The 21,915-nt window shown below is 44.2% G+C and overlaps 2 protein-coding genes and 1 long non-coding RNA gene across 3 annotated transcripts; 2 read left to right on the top strand and 1 right to left on the bottom strand.

Annotated features, from left to right (window-relative positions):
- The first annotated feature begins 1,616 nt into the window (after positions 1 to 1,616).
- TMEM52B (transmembrane protein 52B) lies at positions 1,617 to 6,042 on the top strand. The gene is made up of 5 exons (XM_042050788.1): positions 1,617 to 2,229; positions 2,822 to 2,865; positions 3,557 to 3,595; positions 4,487 to 4,653; positions 5,064 to 6,042. Exons 1-5 carry the CDS (start codon positions 2,182 to 2,184, stop codon positions 5,312 to 5,314), a joined length of 549 nt encoding a protein of 182 aa, XP_041906722.1. The 5' UTR covers positions 1,617 to 2,181; the 3' UTR covers positions 5,315 to 6,042.
- Positions 6,043 to 11,998: 5,956 nt separating this feature from the next.
- LOC121675380 lies at positions 11,999 to 12,735 on the bottom strand. The gene is made up of 2 exons (XR_006020066.1): positions 12,514 to 12,735; positions 11,999 to 12,427 (listed from the first exon to the last, which is right to left on the bottom strand). It is a non-coding gene; the product is annotated as an uncharacterized LOC121675380 (long non-coding RNA).
- Positions 12,736 to 12,843: 108 nt separating this feature from the next.
- Positions 12,844 to 21,805, top strand: GABARAPL1 (GABA type A receptor associated protein like 1). The gene is made up of 4 exons (XM_042050789.1): positions 12,844 to 13,032; positions 16,644 to 16,722; positions 17,692 to 17,810; positions 19,121 to 21,805. Exons 1-4 carry the CDS (start codon positions 12,943 to 12,945, stop codon positions 19,184 to 19,186), a joined length of 354 nt encoding a protein of 117 aa, XP_041906723.1. The 5' UTR covers positions 12,844 to 12,942; the 3' UTR covers positions 19,187 to 21,805.
- Positions 21,806 to 21,915: the final 110 nt, after the last annotated feature.

The following is a 21,915-nucleotide window of genomic DNA, read 5'->3' as shown; positions in this document are numbered from 1 at the left end:
AAGTGATGATCTATTGAATTATCATGCTGATAATAAAAAGCCCCAAAAAACATTGGTAAATTTGTACTTCTTTTCCACATTTAATCCCACCAGTTTCAAAAGCCGTGTACACATATTTTACAGTTCTGCTGGGTCTTTCCTTCTAAGACTTCTATAATACACCATAGAATTTAGGAGAAGGAGACAAAAAGAATATTGGTCAATTCCTATGTAAATACGATGTCAGGTAGACCATGTTTCTTTCTTTCTTATTTGTCCATCAGGACTCAGAAACCTCCTTCCAGCAGACATGGATGGATGGATGGATGGATGGATGGATGGATGGATAAACTACTGCTAAGACATGTTTATACTTCACCACTACTTTTGTAATTAGAGAATGGCAAACGGGTTTTAGCCTGCCTTGGGAGAATACATTATGCTCATGAATCCATTGGTTCTGCTCTGCAACTCTAAAATGCACCACCAGGGCTAATGATTCACCAGTTTAATGTGAAGGGGCTGTGATTGCAACAAAGGGCAACAAGTCTCACCAGCTGCTATCCTGCCTTTAACAAACATTTATGCACCAGTCCCAGGTGGTTCCCAAACACAAATAGTTACACATTACTGCAGAGCAGTTTTTTCTGTCTCAGCTATTCAAAAGAGAAAGATTAGGAGAACACAATTACATGCCTGTAATAACACTTTGGACAGCCATGAGCACTAACAGAAATTTGAAGCAATTCTACAAGACAGAGAAAATTAATGGGTCGTTGCATGGCACCTGTGAATATAACCAGCTGTAGGACTAATAGTATGGAGAACAGGATAATCAACACAAATTCTCTCTGCTGCAAGGAATTTAGGGGGACTTGGCTGGCCACGCAGGAAGTTTGGGAGTGGGACCTGTGAGTGAACAGACTCTCAGCTGCAGGACTGACATAGCAGGACATGACCATGATGCCTTAAGAGGCCTCCTAGACACAGACACTGGACAGGAGTAAGGGAATAAAAGTAGGAATTTATTTGAAAGGCCTTCAAAGGTACCCCCTGGAGGCCAGAGGCTACTGCCAAGATGGACCCCAAGGTGGATGACAGGTCACAAGTTCTTCGCACTTTTATAGGTTTGGTTCATTTGCATATCAGGGCTAATTCTCCAATTAAAGCTTCAGTTAATGATGTAATTCCCCTCAGCTTACTCCTCCTTTAGAAGCTCTTTGGTTCATACTTTTTGGCCTAGGATAGTATTGATGTCCTTGGAGAGCAGGCCTGGAGAGGCTTTGTTATGTCTACCTAGCACGAGAGAGCAGAAGTTAACAGGCTACAAGAAACTTCAGAGTTACACACTAAGCAGAATTTGAAAACCATAAAAGTTAAAACCTAAGGCATCAGCCAGGTAAGAGGGATAATGGCAGATCCTTAAAACAGGAGGTACAAGAGTTGCTGCATATGAGTATATATATATACACATATATATATATGCATACATATATGTTGCATATGTATACACGTTTATATCTACATACACACATATACCTGCACATATATACATACATATATATATATAAAATGCTGGATATAGTTATTATATGGCAAAATCTTTCACTTCTAAGTCAGTAGATTGGATCGTCAGAGGTAGGACAATGTGAGTGCAGGGGCAGAAAAGGTACTGGAGGATGGAGAGGAATCTGAACTCCATTTAAACAGGTCAGTAACATGACCTTCAACCCACTCCCCTCAGGGTAGAGGCGGGGAGAGAAATAATTGGGAATGAACAAACTCTGAGACCCTTTCTGCTCACAGAAGGGAAGGGTCAGGCCTGCAGAGATCTCATGATGCCCTTCACTGAACTAGTTAAACATCTAAAGTAAGAACCTGTAGCCACTGCTGTTCTCCTGATCTGACTGGAAGGCTTTAGAAATCCCTTCAAAAGGGGAAGAGAACCAGGCCAATAGAATAACAAAAAGAGACAGGCAGAAACAATGAGGAATTGCCAGTGACAAAAAGGGGAAGAGGAAAAGCAAAAACCTGAAGGGCAGAAAGAGGTAGAGTAGGAGGAAGAGATTGGATTCAACATACAGCATAGAAGCTGCTCCTTCTCCTGGCCACTGGACTGGTGAGGATGAACTGAAAATAGAAAGGACAAGAAGACTCCGAGCAGCTTGAGACACCAAGAGGCCACAGAACCACCTAACAGGGATGCGTAACAACGACATGCTCTGCTTTGTCGTAGGGAGTTTCTTATGGGTAAGTCATCTTTGACATTGCTCTTTATGGGTCTCTGCTCAGATTGGAGTTACCTTGGAAAGATGAAGGGCCATTAGCAATAATAATTTCCCTGATATTAGAAAGAACTGGCCACATAAGAGGCACACACGGACAAGATAATATTTGCCGGTATTCCAGGGATGGTAACTCAGACGTCAGGGTACCCAAGGAAAAGGAATGACAAGGGTAGGAGCGCTGGAGGGACAGAGCAGTTTTCAAGCCAGAGAGGGTATAATGTGAAGCAGGGTATTTAAATATTCTTAATATTTGAGAGTGGAGAAGTATCTAAATGGCTTATGGTGGAGAAAGGGAAAGTTGTGGTGAGGATGAAGGTAAGAACAGTACTAAATAGGATTTTAGTGACTACAGGGAGTTAATATATGAAACAATGCTGTTGGTAGGTGAGTAACTTCAAATCTACAGCAGAATATATGATGAAAAAAACGGAAGATAGATAACAGCAAGTCTTTACCATAGGAGATCCAGACTCATAACACAAAAGATAAAAAAGATGCATATGACAAAGATTCAATTCACTCTACCTGTGTGTTTTCTGGCTTTCCCCTTCTAGTTCCCCCAGGTGAGAGGTGAGGAAGGCTGCCTCAACCCTGAACTGTAAGTATTTGCCAGTCTTGTTCTTCTTTTGAGAGACAATGAACACCAAAGGCAATACTGGACATGGGTGTTATGACCTGATGGTTGACATTTTCCAGAAAAGCTTATTTAATTGTATTAGCAACACATGCAAAATCAGCATTACTTTGAATGTGAAGTGTATTAATTACTATTTTTATTGATCAACATACCAATCATGTGGTACTGCTCCTGCTGCCTATTTGCATTACTGCAATAGTTAAGAGCTTTCTGGTGTAATTTCAATTAATTGGTATTATGAATTTAGAAACAAAATTTCCTTGAATAAATGGTTTGAAATATACTGCTTTGGTGAATATTACTATCAGTGATGTCACTTGTAAGAATAACTGAAATGGTATACTGACAAAAAAGAAAAAAACAAACGTGAACACAGACCTCTAACATTTGCACTTGGAATTGGGCAAGAATAAATATCAGGAAAACAATAAAGAGATAAAGCCAACAGAAGGGAAATTCACCTAACAGGGATATTGATGAGGTTGGACAACTGTGTCCTCCACAAAGCACAACGAGTTTCTCGTCATTGTGCCGTTTGGAATCTGCACAATAAGTGAGGAGCATGAGGGGAGATGCAGGAGGGTACCACAGGGATCTTCCCATTTATTTGGTATTCTGTGGGTAACTATTTCTTGTACCCTCTTCTCTTCAGCTGTTCAGGTACAGAATGGGACCGTTTGTGGTATATCTGGTAAGATAACATGTTTATTCTAAATATCTGCATCTCTAGACAATTCCAGTACCAAAGGGTGGGATTAAATGTGACTTGCTCAAGAGTGATGCCACCCCCTCCTTTTCCCTGGAATTCTGTAAAGCTCTACAAGAGCAAGGCAACCCCTCAGCTGTCTCATCAACAAAAGCTGACCTACCAGCCTCCTTTTTTATTCCACATGTTTAGTCATATGAACAATATTAATAAAGCATTCATGGCACAATATGCCTTTGAAAAGACTGATTTTTAAAGTAAGTTCTGTCCGATTTCTTAATCATTCCCACCAGGATGAGATCAAAATGGATGGTAGCTGTTGAACATCTAGAAGGCTGAATTAATAAGGGTATGCTAGAAGATTGCGAGATCCAATTTTTCCTCTCTGCTCATCACTCATGACAAGATGTCTGGAATACCTAGTTTTGGTCCCCTAGTACAAAATAGATGTTGAGGACCTGAAGCCAGTCCCCTGGAGAGCCAATAAAGAGAACCAGGTTTCTTGAGACTGGAGGAAGCTAAGGGGACAAGGTAATTATAGTTTTCCACTACCTAAGGGGGATCTTGAGAGAGCATAAAGACAGAGACTTCTCAGAGGTGCTCAGTAGAAGCACATAAGGTGGGTGACCAAGCTGCAGACAGGAAAATTCTGATTAGACATGAGAAAAAATGCTTCCCCTGAGGATGGTGCAGCACTTGAACAGGTGCCTGGAGTGGACAAGGGATCTGCATCCCTGGAGACTGTCCAAACTCAGCTGGGCAAGGCCCCAGGTGACTTTGTTTAGTTTTGAGGTTAACCATGCTGTAAGCAGTCAGAGACATTAAGAGGTGTCCTACAAACAAAATCTTTCTGTCCTGTGTCCCCTCCCGCTCCAGGCTGGTGCTGGTGATCGGGGGGCTCCTGCTCCTGTGTGGCCTGGTCTCTGTCTGCGTGAGGTGCTGCTTCCACTGCCATCAGAGAGGGGACGAGTCGGGCCCCCAGCCCTACGAGGTCACCGTCATTGCGTTTGACCACGACAGCACCCTCCAGAGCACCATCACTTGTGAGTTGGCCTTGCCAGATCCTGGGGACTTCAACAGCCTGTGAAGTGTGGGGGCTGCACTGTAAAGCCCAGCTGGTGACACCCCAAGGCTGACAGAGGGAAGTTCATGGCAGGATGGAGGGAAAGCGACCTCTGTACATGCTACAAACTAAGGTGCTCAGCTGTGAGACATGTTTGGGTGGAATAAGGGCAGCTACAGGAGTGGCATTTCAGGCATTTCAGTGGCATTTCAGGAGAGTGTAATTGTGGGATGTTGCTAGCAGGATTTCACATCCACTCCTTTTAGGGAAGACTGAAGGGGCAGGAAAAGGAAATCATCCTGGCTGTGGGAAAAGAAAACCCTGTGGATATCCTCTAATCACATGATACTTTCAGGATGAGGCAAACAGCTTTGGTCTCCTCTCTTCCAGCTCTCCACTCGGTGTTTGGACCTGCTGCCAGGAGGATATTAGCAGTGGCACACTCCCACAACACTGCCCAGGGAACGCCTCCCCTGTCCACATCAGACACCCCTCCAGTGTATGAAGAAGCTCTGCACATGAGCAGGTTCACAGTTGCCAAGGCAGGGCAGAAGGTGCCAGACCTGGATCCGGTGCCGGAGGAAAAGCTGCAGGCATCTGCCGAGGGCAAGGATGCCCAGCCAGCCCTGCCAGGACACTAATGTCTGGTTTTACTAACAGCAAACAGTACAGGATAGCTACATGCAGAGAGTAATTCAGCTGGGCAGGGTTTTAAGAATTTCAGATTAACTTCCTTAGTCAATTGAGAAAAGAGGGGGAAAAAAGTAACTGAAATTCCAAATATTTTCAGATCTAGCAGAGTCTAATGGCTCTGACATCTCCTTGAGATAATTTGCATTCTCCAAGCCCATTTATTACATTCACACAACACTAGAATCACACTTTGCAGAAATAAGCAGGCAGCAGGATCAAGGTGCTGAGCCATTTTGTAGGTTAGTGATCTACAGGGTGACTGCAGATGCAGTCTCATTCCTCTTGCCTTAAGCCTAAGTTTCCTCGGGATGGCAAAGAGATCTTCAAAACAGAAGAAAAAAAAAAAGAAAGACGTTTGCAAAGGTCTATTACGACCCAATAATAACACCAAACTTCTGGAAAGTGCCAACCATTTATAGTAAATTAAAAAAAAATAAAATAAAATAAAAGTAAATCATCTGCATGTAAACAAAAGACAGCATACATACAGACAGTCTGCCCTAAATGCCCTGCGGGATACAGAGAATGTATTTGGTTCTGAATAGGATATATAGCAATTCTGAAATAGTAGTCACAAGCTCTTATAGTTGAATTAAAAAATATTATATATGCACAGGTCAAACAAGGGAAGGAGCAAGAACACTACCTCTGAAATAAAGCTCAATCATATTTTCAATGCTTTCATATAGTATCATTTATTAATTCCTAATGTTGCTGTTAAAACCAGATCAATTGTAAGTAAGACCATTTAAAACATGCAAGCCATTTCTCAGATAGAATAATTTGTGAGTCCCTCCTGGTCAATACAAATATGTTGGACTATCCAGAAATATTAATGAAACTGGATGAACATAGGTATGGCCCATCTGTAAAATCTTGGACTAGGCAATCAGGAGAAGGTGAGTGTCAAATTACATCAGTGTTGTCTCTACCTTGGACTCAGCATCTGAAAACATTAGAGCAGAACAACGTTAAATATCACATGATGATTCATTCAGCCATGAATGAATGGCATGTATATGTTCATGTTGATATGAATGCACAGGTCACACCTTTTTGAAATGTGTGCATTGGCCCTTCCTGCTGAAGTACCCAAATTCCCACTTTAGTTAATATGCTGGTCTTCTTTCCTGTGAAATACAGAAAATACAGTTATTTTGTAGATAAGACCAAGGACAATGTTGGACAAGGTCCAACAAGGACAAGGTCCCAAACATGTTTAGGAACCTAACTGATGATGAGATTACAACCACAGAAAATTTTAGAGAAGATTGATAAGATAGTTTCAGGGATAGAATAAAACTAAATTGAACAACTGCGGAGGACGAGGGAAGATGAGGACAATCAATATGATTGTTAAGCAAGCTTCGTTTATTAGTGATTCTGCAATTACATTTATAGCTGGCTTTATTAGCTAATCATAGTTGTCCTTAGTTGATTGGATAATTCTTAAAAGTTACATTTTCTTAGCTCTGCTCAGCTGTGGTTAGGGCTGTAACTCACATCCTTGTCTAGCTTGACCACAAGATCCTATCTTTGTCTAGCAGGCAGGCTCGCGGTCATGTTGACGTTGCTCATTCTTGTGGTTAGCTGCTGAGCTTTAAGTTTTATGTCCTCTTTCTTGCAGCCATCCTTCCACAAACAACCATCATCTCTGATGATGCCCCAGGCCTTGCCCAGCCACAGGAATTTTGTATCTAAAGGAATTTAATGAGGGTCTTGATTTTGAGGCCACAAATATCTTCCTAAATTGTCTAGTCATTATTAACTGTATCATTAGCAAGTGATAAACTGGAATGCAATAAGTAAAGAAGTGACACACAAGTTTATGTCCCTTCTGCTATTACACCTTTCTTCAATCTTAGAATTGTAGAATGGTTTAGGTTGGAGAGGACCTTCAAGGTCATTGAGTCCAAACCTCCCTGCCATGGGCAGGGACACCTTACACTAGACCAGGCTGCCCAGAGCCCCATCCAACCCGGCCTTGAAGAAATAATAATAATAATAATAACAACAACAACAACAACAACAACAACTGTTTATGGAACACCTGTTGGAGTGACCTGTTTTATCAGCTGCTCTCTGAAGTGCTGTTCAGGCCTGACTTCACCAAGCTGTAGAACATTTCCTGGAAGGCTCTTGTTCACTCCACAGTAAAAGCCTGAAGCAAGCAGAGACATTTGAGTCTGCTGAACATGTGTCAAGTACTGTCAAGCCCAGAAACTCCCTGGAAGTCTTCACAGTGGTTTCCAGGGAGAACATCCAGCTCCTCCTGCCTGCGAATCCGGAGCTGTGCTGGCATTTAACACGTGATGGTCACTCTGCTCCACAGGGCAGCAATTCTGCTTGGAAAGCTCAGTAGTCCCAGAGCAGGAGCAGTCATAAAAGCATCTTTCAATTCTGAAAGTCTTTCCTGCAGCCAGGCTCAGCTCCCTCTTAGAAAGGGGCTCAGGACTGGACAGACAGCCTCTTTTCCTTCCTGACCTGAACTCCTTCGTCCTAGTGAGACAGTAAATATCCTAAAGCAGAAGTCCAGTTCTGAGGTAAAGCCTTCCCACATGACATTCCCCGAGCAGCCCCAGTGCTGAGCTGCACCAGTCCCTCAGCCTCAGGACAAACTTGCCCAGCTCGATGTGCCACAGGAGCCCGCAGCCACATGCTTGGCACTGGGGATGGAGCCTAGACTGCAGCCAGAGCAGCATCTTTTGAGTGGTTTCTCATCCCTTCTGTTCTAATGCTAACACCATCGGATCTCTAGGCACATCCATATATTCCTTCCACTAATCAGGATTACTCCTCAAAAGAAAAAATTATATCAGCATACGGCGGGTGTCTGTTCCATTCCTTCTACAAAACAGCGTTAATTGCAAAATGGTATTGTAATTTTCAGTCCCATTAACAGGCCACTTTTCACCACCATTAAGTTTATATATCAGCCACCAATGATCACAATACTCAACAAGTTGTTTTTGTGTCGGGGGTCACCCCTTCCAAACCCCTGACCTTTCCCAGTTCCTTAGGACACAACACAAAGGGGAACCCTTCAGGATCCCTTCTCCTGGGAGCTATGAAGATAGCCCCCCTCCTATATTTACCATCTTAGAAAAAAAACCTCTTAGCATTTTTAAAACCTTTTACAAGCTTTCTATAACCTCTTACAGTATTTTACAACTTTTTACAACTTTTCACAAAACCCAAGCCAGTGAACATTTAAAAAACCTCTGAGCCTCACACTGTAAGCTTTCTATTAGTGCATCTTATGTGCAGGGAAAATACCTTCAAATAAAGTACCTTGAGTAATATTGTATTCTTTTTCCCAGAAGGGGCAGAGTGCTCTGCTCACCAGACCAGAGAATGGGAAGATCTCCCTGAAAATACTTCAGTGTGCACTGGAGTGCTGACAATTCCTCTGGTCTGTGGAGTTGCCACCTCTTTGTCCCATCTAGGGTACCAGAAACTGCCACCAAAAGCTGGGAAATAAACTCTTTAAACAGCTGGTCAGGGTAGAAAGTTAGCATACTTCTATTCAGTGTTGGGGTACATGGGGATAGCTCCACAGAACACGTATGCCAGTTAGCAAAACCTTTAACTATTTATACATTTGAGCAAACAAAGGAATTAAGTGTTCATTGGCTTGTAAGTTACATAGTTCTCTTCATTAATTAGTATTCTATCATCTATTGTTATTTATTTATTGCTTCTAATGCTAATTACTCCACATTTTTAGTCTTTTTATTATCTTTTTCCCAGACAGAGAGAATCTCATTAATTGTCTTTGTTAGCTTCTCCTTCAGTTTCTGTAAGTGTCTTTGTGGTTTATAAATTCTGCATTGTGTCCAGTTCTCAAAAACAAATTTCTCTCTCAGGTCTAAGAGCACTGAAGCATATCAGTCCCTAAATTTGTAATTTGTTTTTCTAACACATGGGCATCACCTGGATCTTGCCTGTCATCCGTTATCCATTTCATGGATTAAAACTCCTTAAAGCAATTTCCCTCCCCGAACCGCTCTACAAGCTCCTTTTTAAAGAGATATTGTTTGGTAACAGTGCCACCCTTAGGTTTCCCTAAAACACGGAGTACTTGAGAAAAACCGGTTTTCAGAAACACCCCACTGGCCCCACTGTTGTTGTTGTTCCCTTGTTTTCACAGGAACAGTGATGCGTCTCCCCAACAGGCCACTCCCAGTCGTTGGCTGGAACAAAGGGATCTCAAACTCTACTTTTCAGGTCTGAGGGTTTGTCCTTTACTGCTGCTTTTGATCACGCAGCAAGGTGTGCTCCTTAATCTCCTCATGACATCATTTGTATGCATTTAAGCAACTTGAGCTGAGGCTGGGCCATACAAGAAGTACGGGAAGAAAGAGCAGCTTTTTTTTTTTTTTTTTTTTTTTTTTGTAAAAAAAATAAGAAATTGTAGAAAATAGAGCAGCGAGACAGCAGTCCAGCGCGGACAATACAGAGTCCTTTCCTAGAGGAAAGGAAAACATTTACACAATTAGACATTGTTTACTGGGAGTGACTAACCCTGTGCTCTCATCCAAGACCAATGTGCCCATACTGGCTCTGGAGGTACTACAGATCCAGCGCCAAGAGAAACTGGTGACCAGTCACGAGGGACATAGGAGAGACACCAGGCAAGGACTGTGCCATGGATGGCAGCAAGCAGATCAGGTATGCCATCTGTGGTTTAATTACCATTCAGACCACAAAGCACAGATTTTCTGACAAAAGAGACTTTGGTATGCAGAGTCCACACTAAAGATTTAAAAAATGAATAAAGTCTGTCTGTAGAGGCATAAATAAAGTACCCAAGGGGAGGTAATAATGCAAGAAATATCCAAGGGAGTCCAGAGCTATAAGTAGGAGGACTGTATAGTACAGCACAGGCTGCAAACCCTGCCCCCAGATTCTGTGCAAATATTTTTGTCTCCTGCTCCTATGGCTGCACATTGGCAACGCCTGGGAAATCCCTTTTAGAATGTACCCACATGACCTGCAGACAGCAGTACAGTACGTGCTCAGAGCTATTCTGGCACTCTGGGTTAAGAAAAAATACATTGTTTTGCCAGTCTGTGAAGGACCACTTTGTGCTGGCAGTCCTGGGTAGGAAAATTAGCTGACACCATTTCCAGTTCCTCCCTCTAGCAAACAAATCCAGAACATGGGGTTTGTCACATGCCCATGGGCTGACATTTTAACAACCCTAAGTCAGATGTTTAGGTGTTTGTCACTGCTTCTGCATGTATCATCTTCCTGCCTGTTTTGCCAGTGACGTTATTGGTATTATTGAAGCTCAAGGAGAGAGCTGGGAATTCAGTGCCTGATGAAGAAGTGGGGAAGCAGGAGGAGCGAGTCTTGGGGCTGCACATCCAGGGCTGCACCATCAGGGCAGGGAGAGTTCAGTCAGGGGATTTGTTGAGGAGAAGTCACCTAGCAATCTGCTCACAGGGCCATGGCTTTGCACCAGAACAGGAAAAACCCTGTCACCTCTCTCTGATTTGTCATGAGAAATTCAAACCAGGTGTTATCTTAGCTGCCTTGGGAGCAGTTCTGGGGATGAAAACAGCAATCCACAGGACAAAAGGAGTTTGAGATCAGTCTGTTAAAATTGCCAGAATATGTTGGTGGCTTGGGTGAAACAGGCTAGAAAAGTTCCTCTCTTTTGTCCTTGAGGAAGAGACACCCACATCACTACAGACCTTCAGTACACCTCAGCAACTGCTATGCTGCAGGCAGTTAGGAAGCAAGGATGCCAAACATAGGCTTTATTAAAAAGGTTTATTGCCATGAAACCAGAATTTTCCTTGAGTCTAAACACTGAGGTTCCTTCAATTCAGGCTGTTTGCTATGGGACTGCAAAAAATAATGCCTTCCTTCTGACTCACCCCTCTGAGCTCCTCTGACACTACCTGGCAACTATGGGAGAATGTTTACATGTCCTAGGACAGACAGACACATGTTGATGTTGCTTCTGGGACACACTGGCTGGTGACATTCCCAATGTGGGCTGCTTTATCCATAGGAGATTTGGTCATGCACCTGCTGGAACTGACCATCAGCAGGAGGTCACACTACTCCACACTAAATAAAAGTATTTGCTATAAAAAAAGTACTAGTAATAAAAGCTTAGAAAGTAAAGGACCTGCCAGAGTTTTTGCAGACACACTTCGGCCATCCAAAAGTAGATGTCATGATTCAGGTGAGAAAATTCACACCCCAACACACCTTTTCCTACCCTTGTTCAAGACACAGGGTTGAATTAGGAAACCTGGGCCCTCTCACCTCTGCCTTTGGTGTGCCCATGGAGAATCACGTTATGCATCTGGGTGTTCCACTCATATTCTACTACAACTGAAACACATGCACAGATAGAAGATCAGTCTTGGCAAAATTCTGCTTCCTCTGAGTAAAGTATGCAAAGAGAAAATAATTTAATCCAATCCAATTCATTGTCCCTAGGGTAGCAGCAATTGATTTTTGTGCTGATTTGAGCATGCTGAGCCGTTCATTAGTACCTGCTCGTCTGCTGATCAGTGAATAATTGCAAGTCAATCTACTCCTAGGGGGAAAAAAACTTAGATATTGTTTGTGTCAGTTGAGTAACTGGGCCAAAATTGGCTCGCTGTTTTGGCTTGTTTGCAGACAGTTACCTCGAACTGCCTGCTGTGTGCAACACGCAGCTTGTGTGACACATCACATGGCATGCTTTCTGCCACTGAGATGCTACAAACAAGGCAAAAATCCAGATCCAACAGCCACGGCGACGGTCCGAGAACAAACAATTTTGGTTTTGTTTCTGGTTTTTGGGGGGGGGGGGGGTGGTTTTATTTTTGGTGTTACATCTGGCAGCCACTGAGAGCACAGGTCACATTCATAAACCCGCATTTGGACAAGGGGGGCGTTCAGGCCTCACCCGGGGAACCCCGAGCCGTGTCCCCACGCGGTGCTGGGCACGAAGGGTGCAGGAGCGCGGGTGTTTGGGGTGCCTCGATACAGCGGTGCCGTGTTTACAACCCCTGAGTCACGCTGCGGGGGGCGGGCGGCGTTTTGCTGCCTGTAAACTGAAAAAAAAGGAATATTATTTTTACATATTCATTTATTTATTTATGTGTTTACGTATTGCCGGGCAATAAATCGGTGCACGAACAGAAGGCGCCGGGCGGGCAGGTGACGCAGCCTTCCTTGTCCCCCCGCCCTGCGCCCATCCCGGGCAGCGCGGCGCCTCCCCCTGACGTCACTGCGCGGCTCGGGATGGGGGGGGCGCCTCCGCGTGACGTCACGGGTCGGCTCGGTGGCGGGGGGCGCCCCCGCGTGACGTCACAGCGCTCGCGGCCCGGCCCGGCGGTGGGGGCATCTCCGCGTGACGTCACACCGCCGCGGTGTCGGGGCGGCGCCTCCCCGTGACGTCACGGCTCGGCTCGGTGTCGGGGCGGCTCCCGTGACGGGGGCGCGGCCGCAGCTCGGCGGGCGGCGGGGCCGGGCGGAGCTCTCTGCGCAGCGCCGGCCGGGGCGGAGGCGGCGGCAGCAGCAGCAGCAATAGCAGGGGCAGCTGCGAGCGGAGTGACAGCCCGGCGCCATGAAGTTCCAGTACAAGGAAGACCACCCGTTCGAGTACAGGAAAAAAGAAGGGGAGAAGATCCGGAAGAAATACCCCGACAGAGTCCCCGTGAGTGCGCGCTGCCAGGGCGGCCATGGCTGCGTGCCCCTGCTCGGCCGCCTTTGTTTTCCGTGCCGGCCGTCGGCTGCTGCTCGCTTTATTTTGAAGGCGAATGAAATTAGTTTAGTACCGATGATCGTGGTCTCGCTGATCTGATTCAAATCCCAGGCTGCTTTTCTCCTTAATGCAAAGCTGAGACTATTTGTGATGCGGGAAGGGCTGCAGTGTGGGTGGGTGGGTGCGGGGTGGAATACACCTTTTTCCCTGGGATCTACAGTATCTCGACAGTGGGAACACTGCTGATCTTTTCCTGGCATGCGTGGGGATGAGTGGGGAAGGAGCTCACCCTTGGCTCTGTGAAAATGGAGATCAGTGAGTGGGTTAACCGGGTACTCTTCACAGAAAACATGGTCTGCATCCGGGTCATCTCAATACGTCCCTTTTATTTTTATTTTACTTCAGCTTGGCTTGTCTTTTCGATAAAGCCTTGCTCTTTTCCTTTGCATCAGCAAAAAAAGGATACTTCTCGATCATTTTGCCCTCCTGTTTAATCATTCTGTGCATAAAATATCCCTTGGAATGCAAGGTCATCCAGCTAAATTTTGCTTCCTCATTCTTAGGCCCCTTTGGAGTGCCTATGGAAAAATTCTGGCTTCATAATTCCGAATAATTATTGGGGGGGAAAAAAAGAGAACAAATCTAATTAAGCGTGGAGTGATTTTTCCTTTTTAATAAACATTTTTCAAGTATTCTTTCTGTCCATCCCCACTGGAGACATCTGCCCTAGATTTACTGCTCAAAGGTACTGCATGCAAAAAAAACCTTGGACTCCCCTGTAAAACTAATGACAGGGGCGGAACAGTTACACCCCATATTTTCCCTGCGGGCTAACACCATTTTTTGTCTTGGGAGTGACCCTCAAATGGACTTGAAAAAGTTTTTGGAAGTCAGAGCTTGGGTGCCTTTGTTCTCTCTGTTTTTGGGAGGGCTGGCATAGCATAGGTTGAGCATGCAGCAGGTCAGCTTGCAGTGTATGGGGTCGGGTATTTATGATGAGGGCTTGCAGGCCTGGAGTAAGACGAGGTGTAAATTGAGGATTAACGTGGCAGATTGCACAGCAGGCTGTGACAAATGTGTGAGGAAGAAGCGTGTGGGGAGCCCAGGATGAGGCTGGAGGTAGGAGGTCAAGGAGGTAAAGGAGGTCAAGATGGGGTGGGGGGGCATCAGCAGAACTTTGTAAAGAAAACCAGGACCAGAATAAGGTGTGCTGGAGTTAGGGATAAATGGAAGTGATGCACGGGAAAGCCCAGATGTGAATTATTAGGGATTGCCTCTTGTCAGAGCTGCATACAAAGAAGTGAATGCAGCACTCTGTTCTTTACATCATTTGTGTGTCTGCCCTTCCTGACAGCAGGATCCTTGAAGATGTCATCCGTTTGGCTGCCTACACTGCAGTGCTGTGATACATCTCAGCATTTTGATGAGATTTTACTGCCCTGCATTATCGCAGTCACCACTGAGCAACAAAGCAAGTGTAGATAGTCTGTGTTCTACCCTTAGGATTTTCCTGGTAGGTTTTTTTATGTATGTGAAGGGTTTAGTGCTTCAGAACAGAAAACCTGCGTTATCCAGCAAACTGACTACAGTTGCCAGTCAGATTAGCAGAGCACCTCCATTCCTTCCCTGCATCTTCAGGAGGAAGATCTTTCTTAAGATCTCTTAAATCAGTGGCGATCTGATTTAAGTCTTTCCTAAATCTTTACCAACACTCACCTCGTTCTCATCGGCATGACTTCTTCTCCTTTATAATCTAACGACCAATCTACACCTCTCCCCCCCCCCAGTCAGGGTAGTCACAGCAGGCAGTTTGGCTTGTCAGTAGTTTTTTTAATTGGAGGCAAGAACTAAAGGTTTCTCCCCACTGCAATTTGCTGTGTTAGGTCGTTGGCTGTGCTTGTAAAAAACGCGGTCGTTGCTGTTCAGCCTGCACCTGTTCAGTGGGATTGTGGTACTGCCCTTCCCTCACAGCATTTACCAACTGCACCTCGTACAGAAATGCATGTCCTGCCACAAACTGCCTCAAAGAGCTTGAGTGCCTTGTACTAACTTAGGTACTTGGAAATACTGAAGTAGCTGAGGCAACCATGTTTCTATTTTAAAATCAAACCTGGGAAATTTCAGGGGGTGTGGCTGTGTTGGCCACATTCAAATGGAGCACAGGGAAGAGATGTCCTAGTTGATACCTCTCTGGTGAGAGATACTTTGCAGACACTCACTTGGCTCTAGAAGGATTCAGGTTAGCATTGCACCATGTCCAGGCTAAATACACCAAGCTCATGATAACATTTTGTTCTGGCACAGTGTCTCACTGATAGGGCAGCATCATTTTTCTTCCAAAGAAGGCTTAGTCCACAGTAGTTCAACCTTTTCTCTTACACAACAGCTGTATTTGCTGATTTGGGTTGCCAAAGAGCTATGGGAGCATGGAACCCTTAGAAATTAGTCCCACGGTGTCTCAGATGGAGTATTTACAATTATGGAGTCTAATGAAATTAAAAAGTTAAGGAAGTTCAAAAAATCCAGCTTTAGATTTAGTTTAGATGGTCAAAATGGCTTCTGCAGAACAGCAAGCCACATAGATTGAAATGTGATATATCTTTTACCAGTTCAAAAATATATATAACCAAAAAAAGCCTGCAGTTCTCTTCTGAACAATCCCAGTAGTTCCAAAGGTTCCAGTGGAAAAGGAGATCAGGTCACTTTGGAATACTTCCTGTTTCTGAGGTAAACATTTTGCCTAGCTCTGCTAACAAAAATTATCTTTTAGCAGAAGATTTCTTGGTCTATTTGATCTTAAAGCTGCTGAGCTTCCTATTTTTCTATGTAAGGAAATCAGTATTTTGTGTCAGAGGTCTCTGTGGGTCCAGTTTCCCAGATGGTAGGCTGGTTTTAATTATTGTATATTTATATGATTAGGAAATGTCCATAGCTATATGAAATATGGATAATAAACTTTAAGGATATGAATTTCAGAGTAGAAAATAACTACTGAAAAACTGGAGGTCTAAAAAATAACCCCTAGTGAGGTGTAGTTTCTCTTTAATTCTGTGCTTCATTCTAGAGCACTTGGCAGTGGTGAAAGTAGAAATTAGGATGTGGGACTACTGGGAGTAGGGCTGATTTTGTGCAAGGCAGTTTGGAACTGTAACCTGGAAAGAGTTTAACTTACTTGTGTTCATGTATTAGCCTCCTGACAGCTTCTTCACACAAAATTAACCTGAATTGGGAACATCAAGGTGTCCTAATTTTTAATTTTCTTTTTTCTCAGCCAAACCTATTTTTATGTCTGTTCTGGACTCTTTTATTCACTCACCATGCTTACTGCTGCAACCCTGGGCTCCCAGCACAGCTATTGCGAGTGATTTTAATTTGTCTTCTGTTCTTCTTTTAAGTCATCTCACCTATCTGTTCTTTAATGTTGTGTATTTGTTACAGATTAAATAGATACCTAAAGGCCTGCTAGCACCATCAGAGGGTAATATCCTTATGCACTGATGCTTTTTGGACCGTTTTGGTTTATGATACTCATGATTTGTTTCTTGTTCTCTGTCTCTTTCCAGGTAATTGTGGAAAAAGCACCCAAAGCCAGAGTACCTGACTTAGACAAAAGAAAGTATCTCGTGCCTTCTGACCTCACAGGTAACAATGTCTACCTCCTTTATTCCTGATTTTCAATGAGATGGTCTCAGAAGTGCTTTTTACTCTGTGATCAGCACAAAGAAAATACCCAGACAGGTTCTACATCTCATTTATCTGTCCTTGTTGTATTTATACCTTATAGCCTGGATTACAACATGCAGAATTCTCTGAGATCTTTTGAGGTTTCTCACTGGCTTAGCTAGCATGTCACAGCTGAGCTCTAACCACGATGACAGTGACTAAATTGTGTATTATGGGCAGTGTCATCATCACCAGTCAGGGATGACCTAGCTGCAGAGTTGCCAGAGGCTGTACTCTTGTTGCAGGAAGAGACAAGTTCTTGCAATAGTCCCATTCTTTTCCACCCCTGTGGCTGGAGTCAGAGCTGCAAAGTTCCTTTTCTGAATGGTCATGGTGATTTTGAGTGTGATTACATCTGTTTTTATTTAAGAACATGACTGAGTTAAAGGAACAGCATTTCTTTTTTTTGCGGTATTTAATAGACTGTGAAAAAATCTCTCGTGCAACACAGTTCAAGCAAATAGTAAGGGTTTTTTTCAGGAATGGTACAACCATTTATACCAAGGCTAAATTCTCTAAGGTGTCTTTGATCTATAGGATTTAAAGGTTAAGCTAGTTAAAGGTCTTCCCACCAATCCCCTCAGTAGAGCATTTCGTACCATAGTAGGAGGAGTGTGGATTTAGAGAGTACATGTCACGAGGTACCTGAGGAACTGCCAGCTCTGAGTGGATTGGCTGCTCATATGGTTAGTCATGAAGTTACTGCTTTTTTATTGGTTTTTTCCCTGCATTGTTCATTTTCCCCTACTTTTTATATACAGCGTGTGACTTCCACCACCAAAAGAAAACAGCCATGGTTAGGGTTACAATACAAAACTAAACAGCAACAACAAAAAACACCCCTCCAACATTCCTTCTGCATCTAAGGCATTCTCTGTTCCTCTTCAGTTGGTCAATTCTACTTCTTAATCCGAAAGCGGATCCACCTGAGGCCAGAAGATGCCCTGTTCTTCTTTGTCAATAATACCATCCCTCCCACCAGTGCTACCATGGGCCAGCTGTATGAGGTAAGCCTGGCCCTTTCCTCTTGCCTTTTGTTGGCAAGAACAATGTCCAGGAGTGGCAGCAGGCTCAGCTTGGTGACAGATGCCTGAACACAGGACCCTCTTGCCCTGAGCTTAATGCCATCACCTGTTCGGGGGAGTTCCATCCCATAGTTAGGAGCCTGGGGAGCCTTAGCAGTTCAACTAATTGTTTGTTAGTTGAAAGGGTTGTGGCAAATAGTTGCCCCAGCAGTCATATGTTGGTCCTACTACTTAACAAAATATTGAAATAAAGAACTTTATGTTTCAGAGGAAGGGTTGGGGCTGGGGCTGGAGAGGGCAGAGAACATGGGTTTTGCTATGTATACAAAAGAGATCTCCTTTTAGCCAGTAAAAGTAAGCAAAAAGCCAGCAAAAGGGACAGTATCACTGGGCATCCATCTGTCTATAAATACTTTCTTAGGGAACACTTATCCTTTGTCTAGAATTACTTTTCCATGGCTCGTACTGTATAAATGAGGATTAGGTAGGATGCTGTGAACATTGCTGCCCATTATTTCTACTCAGCAGTGTTAATTTGATCAACCTTAAAGGCATATTGGACACCCATATTTCTCAGTTCTATAGCCATGGGTGGTTTGCAGCCTGGATTGATTTCTCCTTGATTTCTCCTTCTGCTGGGTGTTTTAATAAAAGAGCTCTGGCGTGGTGCTGTAAGCCTTGTTTGGTCTGTCACTTTTTGACAATAACTGGACACTTACATCAGTCTGTGTACTGATGAAGATAATAAAAGATAACACAGGCAGGGTGCTTTCCAAATCTGAACATATCGAAGGAAAAGTGTCTGACTGTCCAGAGCTGAGGTCAGATCTCTGTTGCTGGCACTCTGCAGAATTTTTGTGTCAGTGTAATCATTTAGTATCTCAGCTCTACTGCCCTTATGTAAAACAGGACTTAGAAATCCAGCCACTTGTCACAGTGTTCTGAAAAATTAAAAATACCTTCTAGAGGTGGTTTTTGACTTGTTAAGGCCTTCCAAGTCTCTCCTCTCAATCTTAAGACCCTACCACTGCTGAGATACTGGTGAACAGTCACAGCTGTTTTTGTTTCATGCTTGCAGCACAGTCTGGCTGTGGCTCTTCAAGTAAATTCCCTGTGTACAGAAATGTGTCCTGCCTGTATTTAGAAGCAGAGCTGTGGCCAGAGTTCTCTTTGGTGTAAACAGTGGAAGGGAAGTTATCTGCTCATGTTACAGTCATCTCTGGGTTGGGCTTTCTCACGTGCAGTGAGATTCCAGCTTTGGCTCCTCACTTTGTCACTTTCTCCCCTGGCAGGATAACCACGAGGAGGACTATTTTCTCTATGTGGCCTACAGCGATGAGAGCGTCTATGGCAAGTGAGCAGCAGCCCCCCAGGCATGCAGGCTGGATGGACTGATGGAATGGATTGCCGGGGAGGGGGTTGCTGGAGAGGCAGGAGGAGGATGCATGAGAAGAGAAAAAAGAGAACTGGAAGTGAACCACATGCACAATGTCATCAGCTTCCACACATTAATTATAATCATTATTTTCTAAATTGAGGGGAGTGGGGGTAGGGGGACAGGGTGAACTGAAAGACTACTGAGAGGTTCCACACTGGGGGATGGGGAAACTCCACTGTTCACAATTCTTCTCTTGCCACAGCTGGAAGTAGTTAGTGCTGGAGGCTGGCAGACAAGCCAGTGTAGTGAAGCTCCAGGAGAGTGACTGGGCAGGATGGCCATTTTCATGTAATCGTTTCATTGGATGAAGAAGGCATGCCATGTATTGTACACTGACCTTGTCCTGTCTTGCCCATGGCTCCCATTCAGTGAGCTATGAAGTACTTCAGTCTGCCCACACAAGGCTGTCCTGTGCTGACAGTTCTCACTCCAGCTGCTACCTGCGAATTGTCCCAAGGGTATTGTGTTTCCCATCATTTCCATCAGTATTAGAAGGGCTGGTAGCTCTGTCCATCAGTATTAGAAGGGCTTACCCTGAGGGCTGGGAACTCCTCAGCTGTGACACATGAAGGTTGGGAAAAGGAAGGAAAGATTCTGCAATTTTTTTTCCTTTGTTGCTTTAATTGCAACTGCTGGACAGAAAAATCAGAGATTACCCTTTTGTTCTTTTCAGTGAAGTCAACTGATAAACTCATAAGCACAGGGCTAGAAAGGACCTCAAGAGGCCACACCAGCTCTGAGACAGGACTGAGTATCCCAAACATGTCCACCATGGCTGCTCATCAAACTTATTCTTACTGAACTTCACTGAGGAAGATCCTGGAGGCTGCTGAGATTGTCTGTTCAGTTCCTAGCTAGCCTACAAGTGAGATTGCTTTTCCTGATACCTAACTTTAGTCACCCTTGCTGTGCATTAAGGCAACTAACTACTAGTGGTCTTGTTATTGGTGAACACAGAAAATTATCTATCAGTATTGTCCTTGTACCAGTCTTCTGCAGATTTGAGGATGGCAGAATTCCTGTGGGTTTAGCCTTCCCTTCCGTGTCTCATCCCTGTACAGCCCTTGCACCACGTGCACAAGCGTAGGAAATCAGTCACTGCCACGTGTGTTTTGCTGGCTTTTTGTGATTGGGTAACAGTGCCTCTCTATGCCACAAGAGAGGTTCTTCTAGACTTGAAGGGAAAAGGGAATAGATTATCTGTAGATTTTTTTCTTAAATTATTTGATTTTAAACCAGTGTTGTTCTTAGAAGGGTGTCAGATGGGTGCTGTCTTGTGCAAGCCTTATGCTGTCATGCCAGAGCAGTTTCTTCCCAGTGGCACAAACAGCAGATTTTCCCATTATTGCCGTAACTATGACAAAGGAATGAGTCTTGGAGAGCAAGCTGACTTTCAGGAAAATTCTGGGGTCATACCTAAAAATCAGAGAACTAGGCCTGAATTACTGTAAACATTCCTACATTTAAGAGAGGGACCAAGAGGGAGGAAAAGACTGGAAGGATGGAGAACACAGGCGAATTCCAAACTAAGTTAAAAGTGTTTGCTCAATTCACTTATCTGTAGAGTTAGATCACTGTTCGCTGTGTTCCTCAGGAATGAGAAGTCAAGATGAGTGCTCCTCTGAGTGTGGGGAACAGGAAATCAGGTTTCAGCCTTCTCTGACTGTTGTTACGTGGAGGTGCATGAGGCAGGAGAGCTCATGGGAGTGTCAAGTGGGAGTTACTGGCAAAACTGTGTGAAGGTCGGGGAAGGCAGTGTGGTGGGGCAGGAGGATTACTGCCTGTGTGGGGTGGGAAGTACCAGAAGAATGGGAGAGAAGGGAGGAACCACAAAGGATGCAGACGGAGTAGTCAGAACGGGCAGACAGAAAATGAGGGAGCAAAGGATGAAGTGGGTGGCGTAATGTCCCCAGTATTACATCCTGAACTTCAGGTTTGCTGTTCCATCCTGGAATAAATGTGTTTGGATGAGGTGTACCTACTGCCAACTTAGACAACTTCAGTTTCTGCCTGCATTGCTCAGTCCTCTCTTTTAGACTCTCCTTCAACTACCAGGCTCTCTTCACATCCTTTGGGTGCAAATCTGCATCAATCTCTTGTTTTAGGAAGCTCTGAATGTTCTGAAGCAGAGAACAGACCCAGGAGGCTTTCTAGGATAAAAGAGAAGACACAGGCAGATGGTGTGCGTCTCTCTGCTGCTGTCCCACTTGTTCATGCCAAGCACGTGGTTAGGCATACTCAGGGGAGAAAGAGTTGGCATCTGGGGTGCTTGGTTTTGTGCTCAGTCCTCCCCTCCCGCTGCTGGGTTTATAAATGACATGTGGGACTAATCACAACTGTTTGTTAACATGTAGAGTTTACAGTTTAATTTAGTTCTTTTACAGTTTTTTCAACCGAATTGTGGCATTTCTGTTTTTGTGCTAGTGTTGTACAAGGTAATGATGGTAATTTTTTTGTGTTGGTTAGCTGCAGGTTCTTGTAAAATAAAGTTCAGACTAGAGCTTAATCAACTTATCAATAAAGATGCATTTGAAAATCATAGGTTGGTCCAAAGTGAGTGAGTAGCATTTCTTCCCGATGTGGGCTTGTAAATAAAGGAACAGCTTTGCCAGAACTTTTCCTGCTACTTTTTCCCACAACCGCAGTTTT

Source organism: Corvus kubaryi, unplaced genomic scaffold (genome assembly GCF_017639235.1).
Source record: "Corvus kubaryi isolate FWS band 111438036 unplaced genomic scaffold, C.kubaryi_AGA036_p1.0 74, whole genome shotgun sequence".
NCBI classification, from domain to species: Eukaryota; Metazoa; Chordata; class Aves; order Passeriformes; family Corvidae; genus Corvus; species Corvus kubaryi.
Note: the sequence above shows the minus strand (reverse complement) of the source record. Positions and strands in the feature narration are given on the sequence as shown.